General features: G+C 43.3%; 1 protein-coding gene across 1 annotated transcript in view; it reads right to left on the bottom strand.

The window, feature by feature from the left end:
• The window catches only part of LOC120060086 (pleckstrin homology domain-containing family H member 1-like), a 61,253-nt gene that overhangs the window by 31,620 nt on the left and 12,275 nt on the right, over positions 1-17,358 (bottom strand). The window contains exons 3-8 of the mRNA XM_039009148.1: positions 5,674-5,736; positions 5,221-5,370; positions 4,920-5,003; positions 3,248-3,329; positions 2,258-2,862; positions 53-184 (exon numbers count right to left, since the gene is read on the bottom strand). Coding sequence (XP_038865076.1) covers positions 53-184; positions 2,258-2,862; positions 3,248-3,329; positions 4,920-5,003; positions 5,221-5,370; positions 5,674-5,736 — 1,116 coding nt within the window. The remainder of the gene's footprint in view (positions 1-52; positions 185-2,257; positions 2,863-3,247; positions 3,330-4,919; positions 5,004-5,220; positions 5,371-5,673; positions 5,737-17,358) is intronic.

Below are 17,358 nucleotides of genomic sequence, written 5' to 3'. Positions count from 1 at the left end.
TCTCACTGTTTTTGTACAACAGGATAGATTTGAGCATGCTCCCTCCCTTTACCTGGGTGCTGGAGGCAATCATGTTTATGGGGACATTGAGGTGGTGCAGCCGGTCCAGACCTCCAGGCTGGGGCTGGCTGTAGTGTTTCTTCACCAGCTGGATGCTATCGCGGGGGGTCAGGGGCGTCCGCACCTGTTAGTTCACAAATAAAGATGACATGATTGATTGGAATTTAATCGATTGATTGATGCGGTGCAAGTTCAACTAAGTTTATTAACTGATTACATCCCAGAACGGCCATCACACATAGGCACAGTCAAACAGTGCAGGGATTCTTGAAAGTTGGGACAATCCTTGTCCGGCATGGGAGCTATATTTTTATAGTTAAAGAAGATTTTGTTACATTATTTGAGCTTAAAAACTACATTTAGGGCAATTCTATAAGGGGAAAGATTTGTTTTTAGAATTTTCGAAATATTTTCGATAGTATTCATTTCCATGTCGGCTCTATGCCTGGAAATGCCCTTGTCCGAAGCAAAGGATCCCAATTCTCCAAAAAAAGTGTTTAAAATTCTATAAACTGCCATGAATTAATATGAACTGAAAAAGGTCTTATGTAGTTTATTGCAATAGCCCTCTCTAACTTTAAGGAATATTCTTGTCTTCAGATTTGTCTAAAATCCTAAATGAATCAGGAATGAGCAGGGTTAGCTCCACCATAAGGACCCCTTGTTCATGCCCTCACTACATGTAGTGCAACAAGATCACTCAAGGTCTGTAAAGTTCTCTTCATACAAAACAAATATTTAAATCACCATGGTTACAAGCATAAACTGCCAACTCCAGCTCCCTGATAGATTAAGATAAAATACAATTTTGGTTCAAATATGTTGATTTGAATTAGGTTTTAGTCATAAAGCCACCGAGGACAAATCTACATTGATACTTTGTATGCTACATGAATGAAGAAAAAACATGACATTTCTGTCAACTCTGTAAAATAAAAACTCGGTCAGAATTTTGTTTAACTTCAATTCTGTCAGATTGCTGAAAGATCTGATAGAATGGTTCGGTTTAACTGGGGATTTTTACAAATGCTTATTTTAATATTTTACATTTAGAGGCTAAAATGTGTCTGTTTTGAGTATTTGTTGTCAACTCACTGATGGCTAACTCCCGTAAGATAATTTGTATCAGTGTTCTGCAACATCTGCTTAAACTATTGAAGTATTTGCTGTGCTTGATCTAAGGCATAATGTTTGCCTTATAAATTTTGATTCAAGTTCTGAATCTAGAAAAACATGCCAAAATACTAATGAAATTAGCCCTGGAGCATTATATACTGAGTGTACAAAACATTAGGAACACCTTCTTAATATTGAGTTGCGCCCCCAGAACAGCCTCAATTTGTCAGGGCATGGACTTTACAAGATGTCGAAACCCTTCCACGGGGATGTTGTTCCATTTTTACTCCAATGCTTTCCACAGTTGTGTCAAGTTGGCTGGATGTCCTTTGGGTGGAGGACCATTCTTGATACACATGGAAAACTGTAGAGCGTGAAAAACCCCAGCAGCATTGCAGTTATTGACACACTCAAACCGGTGTGCCTGGCACCTACTACCATATCTCGTTCAAAGGCACTTAAGTCTTTTGTCTTGCCCATTCACCCTCTCAATGGCACACATACACAATCCATGTCTCAATTGTCTCAAGGCTTAAGCATCCTTCTTTAATAACCTGTCTCCTCCCCTTTATCTACACTGATTGAAGTCGATTTAACAAGTGACATCAATAAGGGATCGTAGCTTTCACCTGGATTCACCTGGTCAGTCTATGTCATGGAAAGAGGTGTTCCTAATGTTTTGGACACTCAGTGTATAGCGCTACTAAACAAAACAAAAATATGTTCAGAGATTTGTATTACATATTAAGTTAGACTTATTTGTATTACATATAATGTTAGAATTAAACAATCAAGGCCCATGTAAATGTTAAATGAAATGCCTTTTACGGTGTCTGACGGAGAATTAGGAGGCTGTTCCTTTACATTGTGTGATAGCTGATACTTTGGTCTATCAAAATATATACATTATTTCAAATGTTGCTAATATTAAGAAACAATGTGTGGAAAAAAGTACAGATTGTTCCGTTTTCCAAGAATCCCTGAGTTACAAGAAATGTACGACACAGATACAAGCAAGGGAAAGAGCACTGTAATGAGAGGTGATTAGGGCCACTAGTTAGGAATGTAGAACTTATCACACCTTGGGTAAGGTCATGCTGGTCCCAGTATGGGAGGGTAGAGCCAGGGTCTGGGCGGTGGTCTGGAAGGGGTGGGAGTTAGACGGAGAACGGCAGAGGAGAGGGCTTTTAGGGGTGGAGGTAGGCGTAGGGGTGTCAGAGATACTGCGACCCCCGTGGGTTGTTTCATAGGTGGAGGAAGAGGAGGAGGAGGAAGAGGAGGAGGAGCGGAGACGTTGGGAGCGGAACTTGCTGCTGAGCTCGTCCGAGGAGTGGTCTCTGGGAGTAGCACCACCTAGTGGTTGGTCTTGACCTCCAGTGGTCAGAACAGGACTACCAGGTCCAGCCCCAGTCTCCCTGCCCCTGCTGCCCAGACAGGGAGTGTTTGACAGGGTTACTGTCACTGTGCCGTGGCCTGTTGTGTCTCCTCTGTCCCCTCGGTCACCACTCCGTTTACAGGGCTGCTCTGACCTGTCCCCTATGCCTGTCTGTCTTCCCCAGCCTATCTCCTCCTGGACAGGCGGGGTCCCTGGACAGCTTGGGGTGTGTAAGGGGCTGCAGGGTACCTGGTGGGTGTCTGTGAAAGGAGAGGTGGGTGGTCCAGGAGATGAAGGGTTCTCCAAGATAGCTATTGAACAAGAGGGGAAAATATAGTCAATCTAGAGACACAACTGCAGCTTTTGGCAATATCACAACATGCTCTGTAGAACATAGGCCAACCGCAGTCTTCCACTAAGGTGACTAGGCCCTGATACTATCAAAGTAATATAGGGTGTGCTCCAGGGCTCTGTGCTGGGCCCCCTTCTCTTAATAATCTACATACTCCCACTCGGACAGATCTTTGTAATTGTTATCGCGGTGAAAACAGTTGATTAGCAGCTGGCAAGCATCCAAGGCCTCTGGGCGAGGGTGTCTGTCTATTAAAACCGAGTGTGGCACTCTCAGAGAGTATTCTGGGTAGATGAACTAAAGTTCCCAGGAGTTTTGTACAGTTGTGGTGGAAGGGGGATCACCTTGGAGTTTGTCCTGCAGCATCATAATCTGTTCTGCCTGCTTCAAGTTGGACATCTTCAGTTTCTGGTTCTCAATCTCCATCTGAAAAACCGTACAGAAAGCAGATAACAATGAGTAGAAGTTTTGAGTTAATTGTTCTCATGTTCTCATGTCTTTATCAACTGATCATGACCTCTGTTTGTTTTCCAGTTTAACTTCACTAGGGTAGGGGGCAGCATTCGGAATTTTGGATGAAATGCATGCCCAAATTAAACTGCCTGCTTCTTGGGCCCAGAAGATATGATATGCATATAACTGGTAGATTTGGATAGAAAACACTCTAAAGTTTCCAAAACTGTTAAAATAGTGTCTGTGAGTATAACAGAACTGATTTGGCAGGCGAAAACCTGAGGAAAATCCATTCAGGAAGTAGTTTTTTTGGGGGGGGTTTGTAGTTTTCTATTCAATGCCATTACAGTATACATTGACTTAGGACTCAAATTGCAGTTCCTATGCCTTCCGCTAGATGTCAACAGTCTTTAGAAATTGTTTCAGGCTTGTATTCTGAAAAATTATGGAATAAGAGCATTCGGAATGACTGGATCCTAAAGTGTCGCAGAGCTTTGACACGCGCGCGACAGAGAGATAGCAATTCTTGTTTACCTTTTAAATTGACGACGTTATTGTCCGGTTGAAATATTATCGATTATTTAGGCTAAAAACAACCTGAGGATTGAATATAAACATCGTTTGACATGTTTCTATGAACTTTACGGATACAATTTGGATTTTTTTGTCTTCCTGTTTTGATTGCGTTTGAGCGGAGCCTGTGGATTACTGAAGAAAACAGGCAAACAAAACGGAGGTTTTTGTATATAAAGAGACTTTATCGAACAAAAGAAACATTTATTGAGTAAATGAATGTCTGCTGAGTGCAACCATATGAAGATCATCAAAGGAATTAATTTTATCTCTATTTCTGACTCTGACTCTGTTCTACTTGGCTAGTAACTGTTTGTAATGAATTGTCTAGTGGGCTATGTTCTCAAATAATCGTAAGGTATGCTTTCGCCGTAAAGCATTTTTTAAATCTGACACCGTGGTTGGATTCACAAGAAGTTCATCTTTAAACCTATGTAAAATATGTTTTGTTTTCTGAATTTTTATAATGAGTATTTCTGTATTTGAATTTGGTGCCCAGCAGTTTGACTGGCTGTTGAAGAGGTGGGACGCTAACGTCCCACATACCCAAGAGAGGTTAAATAATGCAAAGAAATCTTTGACCTGGCTGGTCCATATAGGATTTATATGTACTGTACATGATGCCAGTATTGTGATACTACGTTTCCTTGTCAAAAAGAAAAAATACAAAGCAGACTAAACTCCTATGGTCCTTAAAAAAAAAAAGATCTGTATTATAATCCACATAATAATTAAAATGTCCTGTTGCTGGAGGATAATTTTCCTTCTGTAGCAAACTGGCTCGAAAAGATGTCCTACAATCTGTAGCTTGCAAAGTAAACAAATGTGACACTGGGTGACAACATAAGGCTGTTTTTTCCAACATTAGGACTATTTTCCTCAAGAAATGAAGTCCAATTCATGTTTTCTTTCCTTTTCTTCCTTACTTCATAGTATTGTGATACATACTAGTGTCGTGACAACAATACTGCATACTGTATTTGAGCTTACCTCTCGTAGCTTAAATGTAACCCAGTCTTTGATTTTAGCAGCCTTCTCCTCAATGGTCTTCGCCTCCTGGGCTCTGACTAAGATCTATAGGCCAAGAAAACAGGGTTTTAGGGTTAGTCAGGGGTTTATCAAAACCCACATCATTATGAACATCAATGAACATGTATGTTGCTTCTCAAATGGCACCATATTCTCTATATAGTGCACTGCTTTGGACCAGGGCCCATAGAGCTCTTCTCAAAAGTAGTGCACTATATCAGGGATAGGAAACCATTTGTGACTCACCCTATAACTTCCCTACCTGTTTTTCCAGCTGCACCTCTAATCTCTTTATCACAGCATCTTTCTCCTGCACCTGATTGGTCAGCTCCTGGTACCTTCTGTACAACGAGTTCTCTGATTCGCTGGGTTGTATGTTTGCAGATTTCAGCTTCTCTTCCATGACATGGACCTGTAATAGACCGTTAACAACAGTATGATTACGTGCGCACAGACTCACAAGATAGACGGGAATAAACGGGCTCTTTCTCTGACTCTCAGTAGAGGAGACAAAAAAGACGAGCCTCGATGGTTATACAGAGCATAGTGCAGAAATGAGAGGAACGAGAGAGAGACAAAGACAGAGAAAGAAAGTGACTTTTGTAGTGGCGATGAGCCTGACTCTTGGCACACTGTGCTGCAGCTACTTGAGGCGACTGAAGCTTCTCCGGTAGCTTGAAGTAGCTGAAGCTGTGGTTTTGAAACTCTGCCGTACCTGTTTCTCAGCACTCTCAGCCCGTTGGTCAGACTCTGTAACCCTCTGCTCCAGCTCTTGCATCTAGGGGACAAAAAGGTTGCCATGGTTACTCCTTCTTACGGATCAGCTGTGTCAGTATGGGGTTAAAGGGGGCCACTGGAAAATCCTGTGTGTGCGTGTGGTTGTGTAAGAGAGAGTTTGCACTGCCCTCCTTTTGAGAGGTAACTCTGAGCCTCCCCAATCACAATTGCTAGCTCTAGTACTTACACAAACGCAACAACTCAACTTAGAGATGCTGCCATGCACAGGTTCAGGCAAGACACATCTTGCAACGTAGGCTAGCACACACACACACTCTCTGTTAGCTCTATAGACCACAAGCACACACACTCTGTTAGCTCTATAGACCACGAACACACACACTCTGTTAGCTCTATAGACCACGAACACACACACACTCTCTGTTAGCTCTATAGACCACAAGCACACACTCTCTGTTAGCTCTATAGACCACAAGCACACACACTCTGTTAGCTCTATAGACCACGAACACACACACTCTGTTAGCTCTATAGACCACGAACACACACACACTCTCTGTTAGCTCTATAGACCACAAGCACACACACTCTGTTAGCTCTATAGACCACGAACACACACACTCTGTTAGCTCTATAGACCACAAACAAACGCACACACACTCACTGCTCACTCACTCACTCACTCACTCACTGCTCACTCACTCACTCACTCACTCACTCACTCACTCACTCACTCACTCACTCACTCACTCACTCACTCACTCACTCACTCACTCACTCACTCACTCACTCACTCACTCACTCACTCACTCACTCACTCACTCACTCACTCACTCACTCACTCACTCACTCACTGTTAGCTCTATAGACCAAAAACACACTCTGTTAGCTCTATAGACTACAAACACACACACACACACAGACTGTAGGGGGTCGGGGAGAGAGGGGAGAGGGGGTAGAGGAGGGAGGACCCTTATTTTGTCAACCTTGTGAGAGTCATTGCACGATACCAATTCAACTCAGACATTTCTCTTCACAGCATGCAATCCTACTGAACAATAAGACCTTGAACATTATCAGGCAAGGTCATCAGAGGGTTTTCAGGAAAAAGCCCTGAACCTAACTGGCCCCGAAATTGCCATATACTGAGCTCATCAGAGGGGGCTACGGACTGTGTGTGCCTGTGTATTTTGGTTTTACTATCCTTGATGGGACCTCACAAGGATCGTAAAACAAGGTATTGGTGGGGACATTTTGACAGTCCCCACAAGGAAAAAGGCTAGTTTAGGCTTAGGATTTATGTTTAGGGTTACAATTAGGGTTAAGAGTTAGGGGTTAGGTTTAGGAGTTAGGGGTTAGGTTTAAGGATAGGGGTTAGGGAAAATAGGGTTTTGAATGGGAATCAATCGTTTGGTCCCCACAAGGATAGTGTGTGTGTGTGTGTGTGTGTGTGTGTGTGTGTGTGTGTGTGTGTGTGTGTGTGTGTGCGCGCGTGACGGGAGTCTCGGAGGAATTATCTGTGGTGAGATCAGATGTTTTTACATTTCTAGGGGACTGCTACTTCAACACTGGAGCATGATAAGCTAAACATAGAGCACAACGACTGAGATACACGCCAGTTAAAGCTTAGCTGTGTAAACCTCGCAAAGACTGCCTCAACCTCTGACATTAATACTAAAATAAGGATACGTTTAGCCCATATACAGTTGAAGTCGGAAGTTTACATACACTTAGGTTGGAGTCATTAACTCGTTTTTCAACCACTCCACAAATTTCTTGTTAACAAACTATAGTTTTGGCAAGTCGGTTAGGACATCTACTTTGTGCATGACACAAGTCATTTTTCCAACAATAGTTTGCAGACAGATTATTTCACTTGTAATTCACTGTATCACAATTCCAGTGGGTCAGAAGTTTACATACACTAAATTGACTGTGCCTTTAAACAGCTTGGAAAATTCCAGAAAATGATGTCATGGCTTTAGAAGCTTCTGATAGGCTACTTGATATCATTTGAGTCAATTGGAGGTGTACCTGTGGATGTATTTCAAGGCCTACCTTCAAACAGTGCCTTTTTGCTTGACATCATGGGAAAATCAAAAGAAATCAGCCAAGACCTCAAGTCTGTTTCATCCTTGGAAGAAATTTCCAAATGCCTGAAGGTACCACGTTCATCTGTACAAACAATAGTACACAAGTATAAACACCATGGAACCAGACAGCCATCATACCGCTCAGGAAGGAGCGTCTCCTAGAGATGAATGTACTTTGGTGCGAAAAGTGCAAGTACATCCCAGAACATCAGCAAAGGACCTTGTGAAGATGCTGGAGGAAACAGGTACAGACATATCTATATCAACAGTAAAACGAGTCCTATATCAACATAACCTGAAAGGCCGCTCAGCAAGGAAGAAGCCACTGCTCCAAAACCGCCATCAAAAAGCCAGACTACGGTTTGCAACTGCACATGGGGACTTTTTGGAGAAATGTCTGATGAAACAAAAATAGAACTGTTTGGCCATAATGACCATTGTTGTGTTTGGAGGAAAAAGGGGGAAGCTTGCAAGCCGAAGAACACCATCCCAACCGTGAAGCAGCATCATGTTGTGGGGATGCTTTGCTGCAAGAGGGACTGGTGCACTTCACAAAATAGATTGCATCATGAGGTAGGAAAATTATGTGGATATATTGAAGCAACATCTCAAGACATCAGTCAGGAAGTTAAAGCTTGGTTGCAAATGGGTCTTCCAAATGGACAATGACCCCAAGCATACTTCCAAAGTTGTGGCAAAATGGCTTAAGGACAACAAAGTCAAGGTATTGGAGTGGCCATCACAAAGCCCTGACCTCAATCCTATAGAAAATGTGTGGGCAGAACTGAAAAAGTGTGTGCGAGCAAGGAGGCCTACAAACCTGACTCAGTTACACCAGCTCTGCCAGGAGGAATGGGCCAAAATTCACCCAACTTATTGTGGGAAGCTTGTGGAAGGCTACCTGAAACGTTTGACCCAAGTTAAACAATTTAAAGGCAATGCTACCAAATACTAATTGAGTGCATGTAAACTTCTGACCCACTGGGAATGTGATAAAAGAAATTAAAGCTGAAGTAAATCATTCTCTCTACTATTAATCTGACATTTCACATTCTTAAAATAAAGTGGTGATCCTAACTGACCTAAGACAGGGACTTTTTACTAGGATTAAATGTCAGGAATTGTGAAAAACTGAGTTTAAATGTATTTGGGTAAGGTGTATGTAAACTTCCGACTTCAACTGTATGTATATGCACTGTTTTTGACCAGGGCTTACAGGGCTCTGGTCAAAACTAGTGCACTATATAGGGAATATGATGCCATTTAGGAAACAGACTTAGTCACTCACGGCTAGAGTAACACTGACTAAATCTAGGGGAGAAGGGGGGGAACAGAGGGAAGGAGTGGGCGTAGGGTGTTAGTGGTTAGTGGTGAAGTGACTCTTCACCTCAAGGTCAAAAACCTTGAGAATGAGTCCAAAGAAATGCATTACTAGCCGAGTGAGAAAGGAGTCAGAGAAGTAAACAAAATCTTCACCACACATTAACCAGTAGTAAAAAAGCATATGGTTAGCTTATAGTCACAAGTCTCTCAGGAAGATTTTAAGCAGGCCAAGATGACAATGAGGGGACATAGGCGGTACTTCTAAAATGGAATGAACATTAAAGTAGCTGACACATCCTAGTAAAGCTTACTACAAGCTCTACGGAGACGCAGGATTCAGAGCGTAGTGCAGTGTTGCAATTTCGTTGTTTGTCACAAAAAGGGCCGCTCCTTGTAAACTCAGGATAAAAAGAAACAAGCCTCGCACTGTCAACTACGTTGTTTTATAAGCAAACTTAACATGTGTAAATATTTGTATGAAAATAACAAGATTCAACAACAGACATAAACTGAACAAGTTCCACAGACATGTGACTAACAGAAATGGAATAATATGCCCCTGAACAAAGGGGGGGTGGTCAAAATCAAAAGTAACAGTCAGTATCTGGTGTGGCCACCAGCTGCATTAAGTATTGCAGTGTATTTCCTCCTCATAGACTGCACCAAGTTACTTGTAAGAGCATAGAATCTAAGATTAATCTATGTATTACATGTTTATTTAAATGCTTTGTATTTTTTGTATGGAAGATAAAATAGCCTAGATTTTCTTGTGTTTCGAAAGTTGAGCTGAGAGGAGTTGTAATGCTGTAAGGTTGGAAGGTGGGTAGGGTGATGGTATGGTACTCCTCTCCTCTCTTAACAGGGGGGCTGATAGTATCCAGAGAGGGAGGTGGACAGAGAGAGTGACAGACAGGGTAACAGACTGGACGAGACACAGCGGGTCATCTCATCCACTAACAGCTGACAGCTTCATCATAGACAACAGCGCAGTTAACATACTCCTGCTACAACTGTCTTAAGAATCTGGACATGAGTAAACAAATGGAGAAACTAGGTTACTTTCGTAACCTCAGTTCAGATGCCCCACAATGGGATTTGCTGATAGGAGGATCACTACAAGAAGAACCAATAACACAACGTCTGTCGGAGACCCTCTGGTTATTCTCAAGCATTTCTCTCTTCTTTGTGCTCTTGCGAGCAGAAAAATGCACTGAGACATCTCACTCATCCTCAGAGAACAGGGGGTTACGAAAGTAACCTTGAGTTCTCTTTCAAATACTTGTTTCGATGTCTCACAATGGGTTATGGCCAACTCTCGTATCACAGACATGCTCTTCCGAAGCCAGGGTAGTCCCAACAATATCACCCCTCAGAGCAGTGGTGTCGTGGAGGGTATACGCAGGTATACGCCGAATACCCACTTAATTTTTCAGTGGGCATTGCGTATACTCACTTCTTAGTCCCCACAATGTGTGTTGAAGTAGTGTAGTGGAGGTCTACGCCGTATCAATTAATAAGGCCGATAGAACAGATCAGAATGTTTCGCTTACAATGCTGACCTATTATTTCTTCAAATTTTATGCCCAGCGATGTGCACACCTTCTAAAATGTGCACCGCACACGCGAGCGGTTTCATGGACAGAGATGGAAAGATCTGTTAGAAATTTAGAAAGAGGGGAGATCTAAAGATGCCTAGGATAATGCCTTTGGCTGCTAGACAATGAAAGAAAGTTCAAAGGAAACCAATAGTACAGGGGGGACGCATATGAGGAAACCTGTAAAATAATTGCATCCACGTTTCTATGGTGTGATTTTGACTATCGGCTACTTTGACGCAACGTAAGACATGCCTCATTGTAGGATGTAAAACGTCCAGGTTTCAAACAATTAAGTAACAGGAAAAATATAGCGATGCTTATGAGGGAAATCTGTCAATTTCTCCTGACTCAGTTGAGTCTCATTTATCTGTTTCAATAGTAGGCCTACTATTAGCCTACTTGCACAGTACAGCTTGGGTTGGCCTGACTCTGAAAGAACAATATGGTATTTATTAATTGTTTCTCATAAAAACTTTCACACAGGGTGCCTTTCCTTTTTTTTAAAAGCTAAATTTAAGTATACCCACTTCTCTAGGCACCAATCCACCACTACCTCAGAGGCTTTGTCACTGAGGACAGTATGCACCAATGAAGGTGCAGTGACACCCAGTCGGTAAAACCTCATAAATGTGTGAGAGGTGGCCCAACATGCCGTATCGCAAATCTCTTGCAAAGAGATGCATTTGAACAGTGCCCAAGAGGTAGCCATACCTCTAGTGGAATGAGCCCTCAGGCCGCCCGGGGTCCATAAACCATTGGTATTATAAGACAATTACAATAGCCTCCACTGTCCAATGGAATAGCCGTTGACGAGAGAGGGGCCGACCCTTGTAGGGATGTGCCCAAGATACGAAGCGTTGGTCGCGCTTACGTAATGCTCTTGTTCTATCCAAGTAAGCGTGCAACGCGTGTTGTGGACACAAACTCTAGAGACGATTTTCCTCCGTAGAAGAGAAGAGTGGCGGGTAGAAACCAATTAAGTAACCCTTGGATAACCCCGGGCAAACTGTAGGCACGAATTGGGGGCTGACAGTGCGTGCAGCTCACTCACTCGCTTTGCAGGTGTAAGGGCAATCAGTAAAGCAGTTTTAAAGGAGCGCTATTTAAGTCCGCTCCCACATGCAATACGCCTGGGACAAGTCGAGCGTAGTGAGAGGTGGTGTGCTCTGCTTCACAGAATAATATTGACAGCTAGTCTGTGTAGATGCAGAGAGTGAGTGCCACAGTCGTATTGTATCTTTCTTTTTCTTTTATATTTTTTCTTATTATTTTGTACTTTTTTTATTTACCCATTTTCTCCCCAATTTCATGGTATTCAATTGGTAGTTAGTCTTGTCCCATCACTGCAATTCCCATACGGACTCAGGAGAGGTGAAGGTCAAGAGCCATGCGTCCTCCGAAACACAACCCAGCAAAGCCGCACTGCTTCTTGACACAATGCCTGCTTAACCTGGAAGCCAGCCGCACCAATATGTCAGAGGAAACCGTACACCTGGCGGCCGTGTCAGCGTGCATGCACCCGGCCTGCCACAAGAGTTGCTAGAGCGCGATGGGACAAGGACATCCTTTCCGGCCAAACCCAGACGACGCTGGGCCAATTGTGCGCCACCCCATGGGTCTCCCGGTCGCGGCTGGCTCCAACAGAGCCTGGACTTGAACCAGGATCTCTAGTGGCACAGCTAGCAATGCGATGCAGTGCCTTAGACGCCACTCGGGAGGCCCTAGGATGTGACAATTCTGAAGGAAAAGCAGAAAGTGTTTCAATGAAAGAAACAATGTCAGCAGTTTGAGGTAGTTTATAACAGCATGGCGGAACTGTGGGGACCACAAACCATTTACTGCTCTTCCTTCGTAAAACTGTGCCCCACACCGTGAGTGATAGGTCTGTTATCACCACCTTCCTCATTGATACTAACCGTAGGGGAGTGCCTGAATTGAAGATCGAGGGGCTTTTCCAATGTCGGAGAGACATTCTGTGGTCACCCTTAACTTTCTATTGAGGTGACGTCGTGTACACAGATGTTGGGCAGATACCCAACGCTGGAGGTCTCTCATCCTCAGTGTTACTACTGAGATGGTGGACGCCATCAACTCCGTGACCGAGTGCCCTCTGTGGAACAGAGGAGAGAATCCAACTTGACACCTAGGTATTCTATTCTCTGTGTGGGCACCAAACAGCTCTTTTTTCTGGTTGATCTTGAACCCTAACTCGAAGAGGTGGGTTTTAAGGGAAACCGTGTCTCACACTGTTGGCTCCTGTGTCGGGGAGCAAAGCCAATAATCATCTATGTAGGCGGAGACTCTTAGTCCCCTGATACTCTAGGGGACTAAGGGGTGCTAGAGCTAGGGGTGCTAGAGCTGTCCATCACACTTGCTGAACGTCCGTGGAGCTAATGCTAGCCCGAAGGAGACAGCGAGATATTTATAGGCTGGGCCCTGAAAAGAAAACCTAAGAAACGTCCTGTGTGCTGGTAGAATGCTAATGTGAAAATAAGCGTCCTGTATGTCGACTGAAGTGAACCAGCTGCCTGGACGAACAGAGTGAGACAGCATGTTAAGCGAAAGCATACGGAACATGAGCTTCCTCCAGTTGTGTAAAGCAAAATCATTTAAAGTACTTCCTAAGTAGTTTTTTTAGGTAATCTGTACTTTACATTACTATTTCTATTCTTAACAACTTTTACTTTTACTCCACTACATTCCTAAAAAAAAGAATGCACTTTTTACATTTTCCCTGACACCCAAAATTACTTGTTACATTTTGAATGATTGGGTTGGGCCGCGGTCAAAACCGCTGTTACCCATCCTGCATCCCTAAATGGTTGCGTTGTTCGACTTCGGGCTGATATTCACTCATGAACGTAATGCAGTGAGGTTAAACCGGTCGGTCCAGTTAACACAAACAAGTGAACGTAGAGAAAGAGGAGAAAGGTAAAAAAGCTAAAAACCTAGCTAGTTAGCACAATGCCAGCTGAAGAAAGCATGTGCTTTCTTTGTCTCTCAATGAACAAAGCGTCTCTCTTGACAGTCCAGCTGTGAAGCTAGGTCAGTCAGTCTACTCAACACGTCACGAGGGAAAGTGGGTTGAACTAAACGAGAGAGAAGAGCTAGTAATTTTACTGTCTGGCTAGGTAGAAAAGCTAGTTTGGTGGTTTAGCTGGCCTTGCAGCAACGGTTGCTACAACATTTTTCCATAAAACTGAGCAATTTTGATCGGCAGTGCCACCTAGTGGGCAATTTTTTGGAATCCTCCAATCAGAGAACAGATATTGGTCATGTGATCAGTCTGCCATTCTAAAATATTTTGGAAAACATGGCAGACGTTTTTGAGCTGAGGTGAGAGAAAATCAACTCCTGTTTTGGAGTGAATATGTTGGCCATTCACTTCTCAACTGTTTCCTCATTACAATATTTGATAATGATGCGTTAATACATACTGTACATAATGTGTTCAGTTCATCACTGACAAAAATATCCAGGCTGGGGTGCATGCTAATCGATTAGCATGCTAACCTAAACTCATGCTAAGTCATTGGGACAAGCTGGCAAATTCGCTAGCCTTTTTTGTATGTTTAAAGGTACAACACATAGGATTTTTGCATTGGATTTTCTGAACATTTTCAAAATTCATAAATATTCATATATATATATATATATATATATATATATATATATATGAAGTGTCTGCAGTAATAGTGAAATGATAGTGTTTCACAGTATTACTTAACCACCAGTTTTGTGATTGGCTGGGATATTTGCCTATTGATTTCTCCCGCCGGAGCAGCATCTGTCAAAATGGGAAAGCTGTTCTGACTTTGTGGTTGTGTTATCTAGTGGAAATCGCTCGGTCCTTTTCTGGTTGCAAAAATTCTATACTGTTTGCTCAATTTCAGTATATGTGCGAAAACAAGCACTGACTAGTGTAGGGAATCATTGTAACATCTAAATCGCTGTGAAATATATTTTCAATAACAAAAAAGATAGTTTTTTACAGCTGTTTGAAGCTGGTGGACCAAAACTAAAAAGTAAAGGTTCAAGCACCCTTCTGTAGGAATTCGTGCACCTGCAGGAACCCCTCTTTATACTTATAGTGGTCCATTTATAAGCTAGGCCTCCAGTACACAGGCAGGAGGCGGGGGTACTCCAGTACAGTAGGTGGTGGTAATGCACCATAGCTTTGGATGCCAACCGTATCCGCGGATGCAGGAATGCCCACATGCAAGAATGCCCCGATTTGCGGAGCGCAATCACACGCTATTGAGGAAGAGAGCGAGAATAACCAGCGGTGGAGCGACTGGCAGGGAAGGACTCACCGCTTTTGCCCACTCAACCGGGTTGTTGTGATTGGTTCCTCCTGTAGGGATCCGCCTATCAGGGAATCCCATTGTGAGACATTGAAACGAGTATTTGAAAGAGGACCTGGAAATGCAGCTAGCAGTAACACACATCTAAGAATACTCCCATGAATGTATACCTGCATTCTACACCTTTACAGACCCTCAGAAAGCTGCTGCTGGTCTGTAGGTTAGCCATACCTGCAACTTATACTATATTGTCTTAATACCATAGAGAGAGAGAGAGCGAGAGAGCGAGAGCGAGAGCGAGAGCGAGAGAGAGAGCGAGAGAGAGAGAGAGAGAGAGAGAGAGAGAGAGAGAGAGAGAGAGAGAGAGCGCAGGCTGTTCTTTGCCAAACTCCAACATCCATCTACATCAGTGTTTCAGCTGCAACTGACTACAGTATAATCATTAACCCAGTGATATGGCTGTTAATGGTTAGTGAGAGCCATTGTTACTGTTAATGGTTTAGTGAAAAGTTGGCTCAATCATTAAGTGGACATCCAGAGGTCAACATGTTACATGAGGAAAGATATACAAAGGGAAGATGGGTGGGGGGGGGGGGAGAGAGAGAGAGAGAGAGAGAGAGAGAGAGAGAGAGAGAGAGAGAGAGAGAGAGAGAGAGAGAGAGAGAGAGAGAGAGACCTTTCTCTCTAATCTTCCAGTCCAACAGCTTATTTCAGGTTTCTTCCCAGTGAGACCTAATTTGGTTGGAGAACACAGCTTCCAGTCTCCCTTGCACTGTCCTCATCCTATGTTTTTAGGCTCCACACATTTGGTTCCAGTACTATAAAATCAACAAACTAACCCAACAAATCATGTTTATATGTGCAGTGCACTCAAAGCCAGTAGCCTTTTGCCTTCTATAGACTTCCTCTCTGGGTGACCATTGACCTGCATCACATGATAGAGCACGTCTCCTCTTCTTAGGGCCATTAGGAAGAAATTCATGTAACTATGAATGATGAAGTCCACATGCCTAGTATTTACTTACTGTAGCCAACCCATCACTAATAGAAAGCAGCTCTTCTATAAAGAGTAAGCGATGCATCTTTTACGCACAAACACACACACACACACACACACACACACACACACACACACACACACACACACACACACACACACACACACACACACACACACACACACACACACACACACACACACACACACACACACACACACACACTGGGCTGGTGGGTGGAGGTCTGTGTTGTTGCTGAGTGTGTTCTCTCTGGGGAGGGGGAGGGTGTTGAGTGCTAATCGGCCATGTTATTGCTGTTTGGAATGATTGCTTCACGCCCCTGCCACACACACGCGACACCGACAGACGGACAGAACTCGCAGACTGGTAACCGACGGACTGACCCGGACCTGCCAAACAACACACAGTGATTAACACGCACGCACACAGAGAGAGAGAAGGTTGATAGGTTGACAAGAGACAGAAAAGAAAACCCTACAGAGAGACTTTATGATCTTATCATTAATCCTAAATGTTCCCTGTAAACATCCGGCTGACTGACCGACAGCAGCAGGAGGATAAGGGATGAAACTTAAAGTGACAGTCCTCCTTACCAAAACAATGCAAATATACTTGGTTTTATACTCCCTTACAGCCAGCAAGAAGCCGTCCCAGAGCAAAATTACTTTTCAAAAGGGGGCTTAATAACATCGTTACTCTGAACATTAAGCAAGTGAGCAAATAATAAATGATCTCTGCCTTTTTTTGTTGCGTGCTCCAACAATGTTTCGCCTTGAATTAGTCTTTTTGGAAGTGTTTCTTGCTAAGCCCTTTTTTTTAATACTCTGAACATTATTAGAATGTTTTGAAACATGTTACAAACAATGTGAAGAACTATCCCTGGTAAATGTTGCTATACTGTTCCTGGAAGGATTTTATAAAGAACTTTCTCAGAACACTTACACAGGAGGTTGGTGGCACCTTAATTGGTGTACACACACACACACACACACACACACACACACACACACACACACACACACACACACACACACACACACACACACACACACACACACACACACACACACACACACACACACACACACACACACACCTGTATTTTCCCTCAGGCACTCATTCACACGAGTCAGTAGTTTCCTTGCTTTCACGCAGGGCTGTTTGGAACAGACAAGGAACAGACAGTTAACCATTTGTTGCAACACAGAGGTCAATGCAGCATGACAGAGTCTAGAGGACAACAAAAGCACCAAAGGGAGAGACAGAGGGATAGAAGGAGGGAGGTTTTAGGTGTTCATTCACAGGGAGTCTTTTGTGTCAGTGTG

Source organism: Salvelinus namaycush, chromosome 15 (genome assembly GCF_016432855.1).
Source record: "Salvelinus namaycush isolate Seneca chromosome 15, SaNama_1.0, whole genome shotgun sequence".
Classification (NCBI taxonomy): domain Eukaryota; kingdom Metazoa; phylum Chordata; class Actinopteri; order Salmoniformes; family Salmonidae; genus Salvelinus; species Salvelinus namaycush.
Note: the sequence above shows the minus strand (reverse complement) of the source record. Positions and strands in the feature narration are given on the sequence as shown.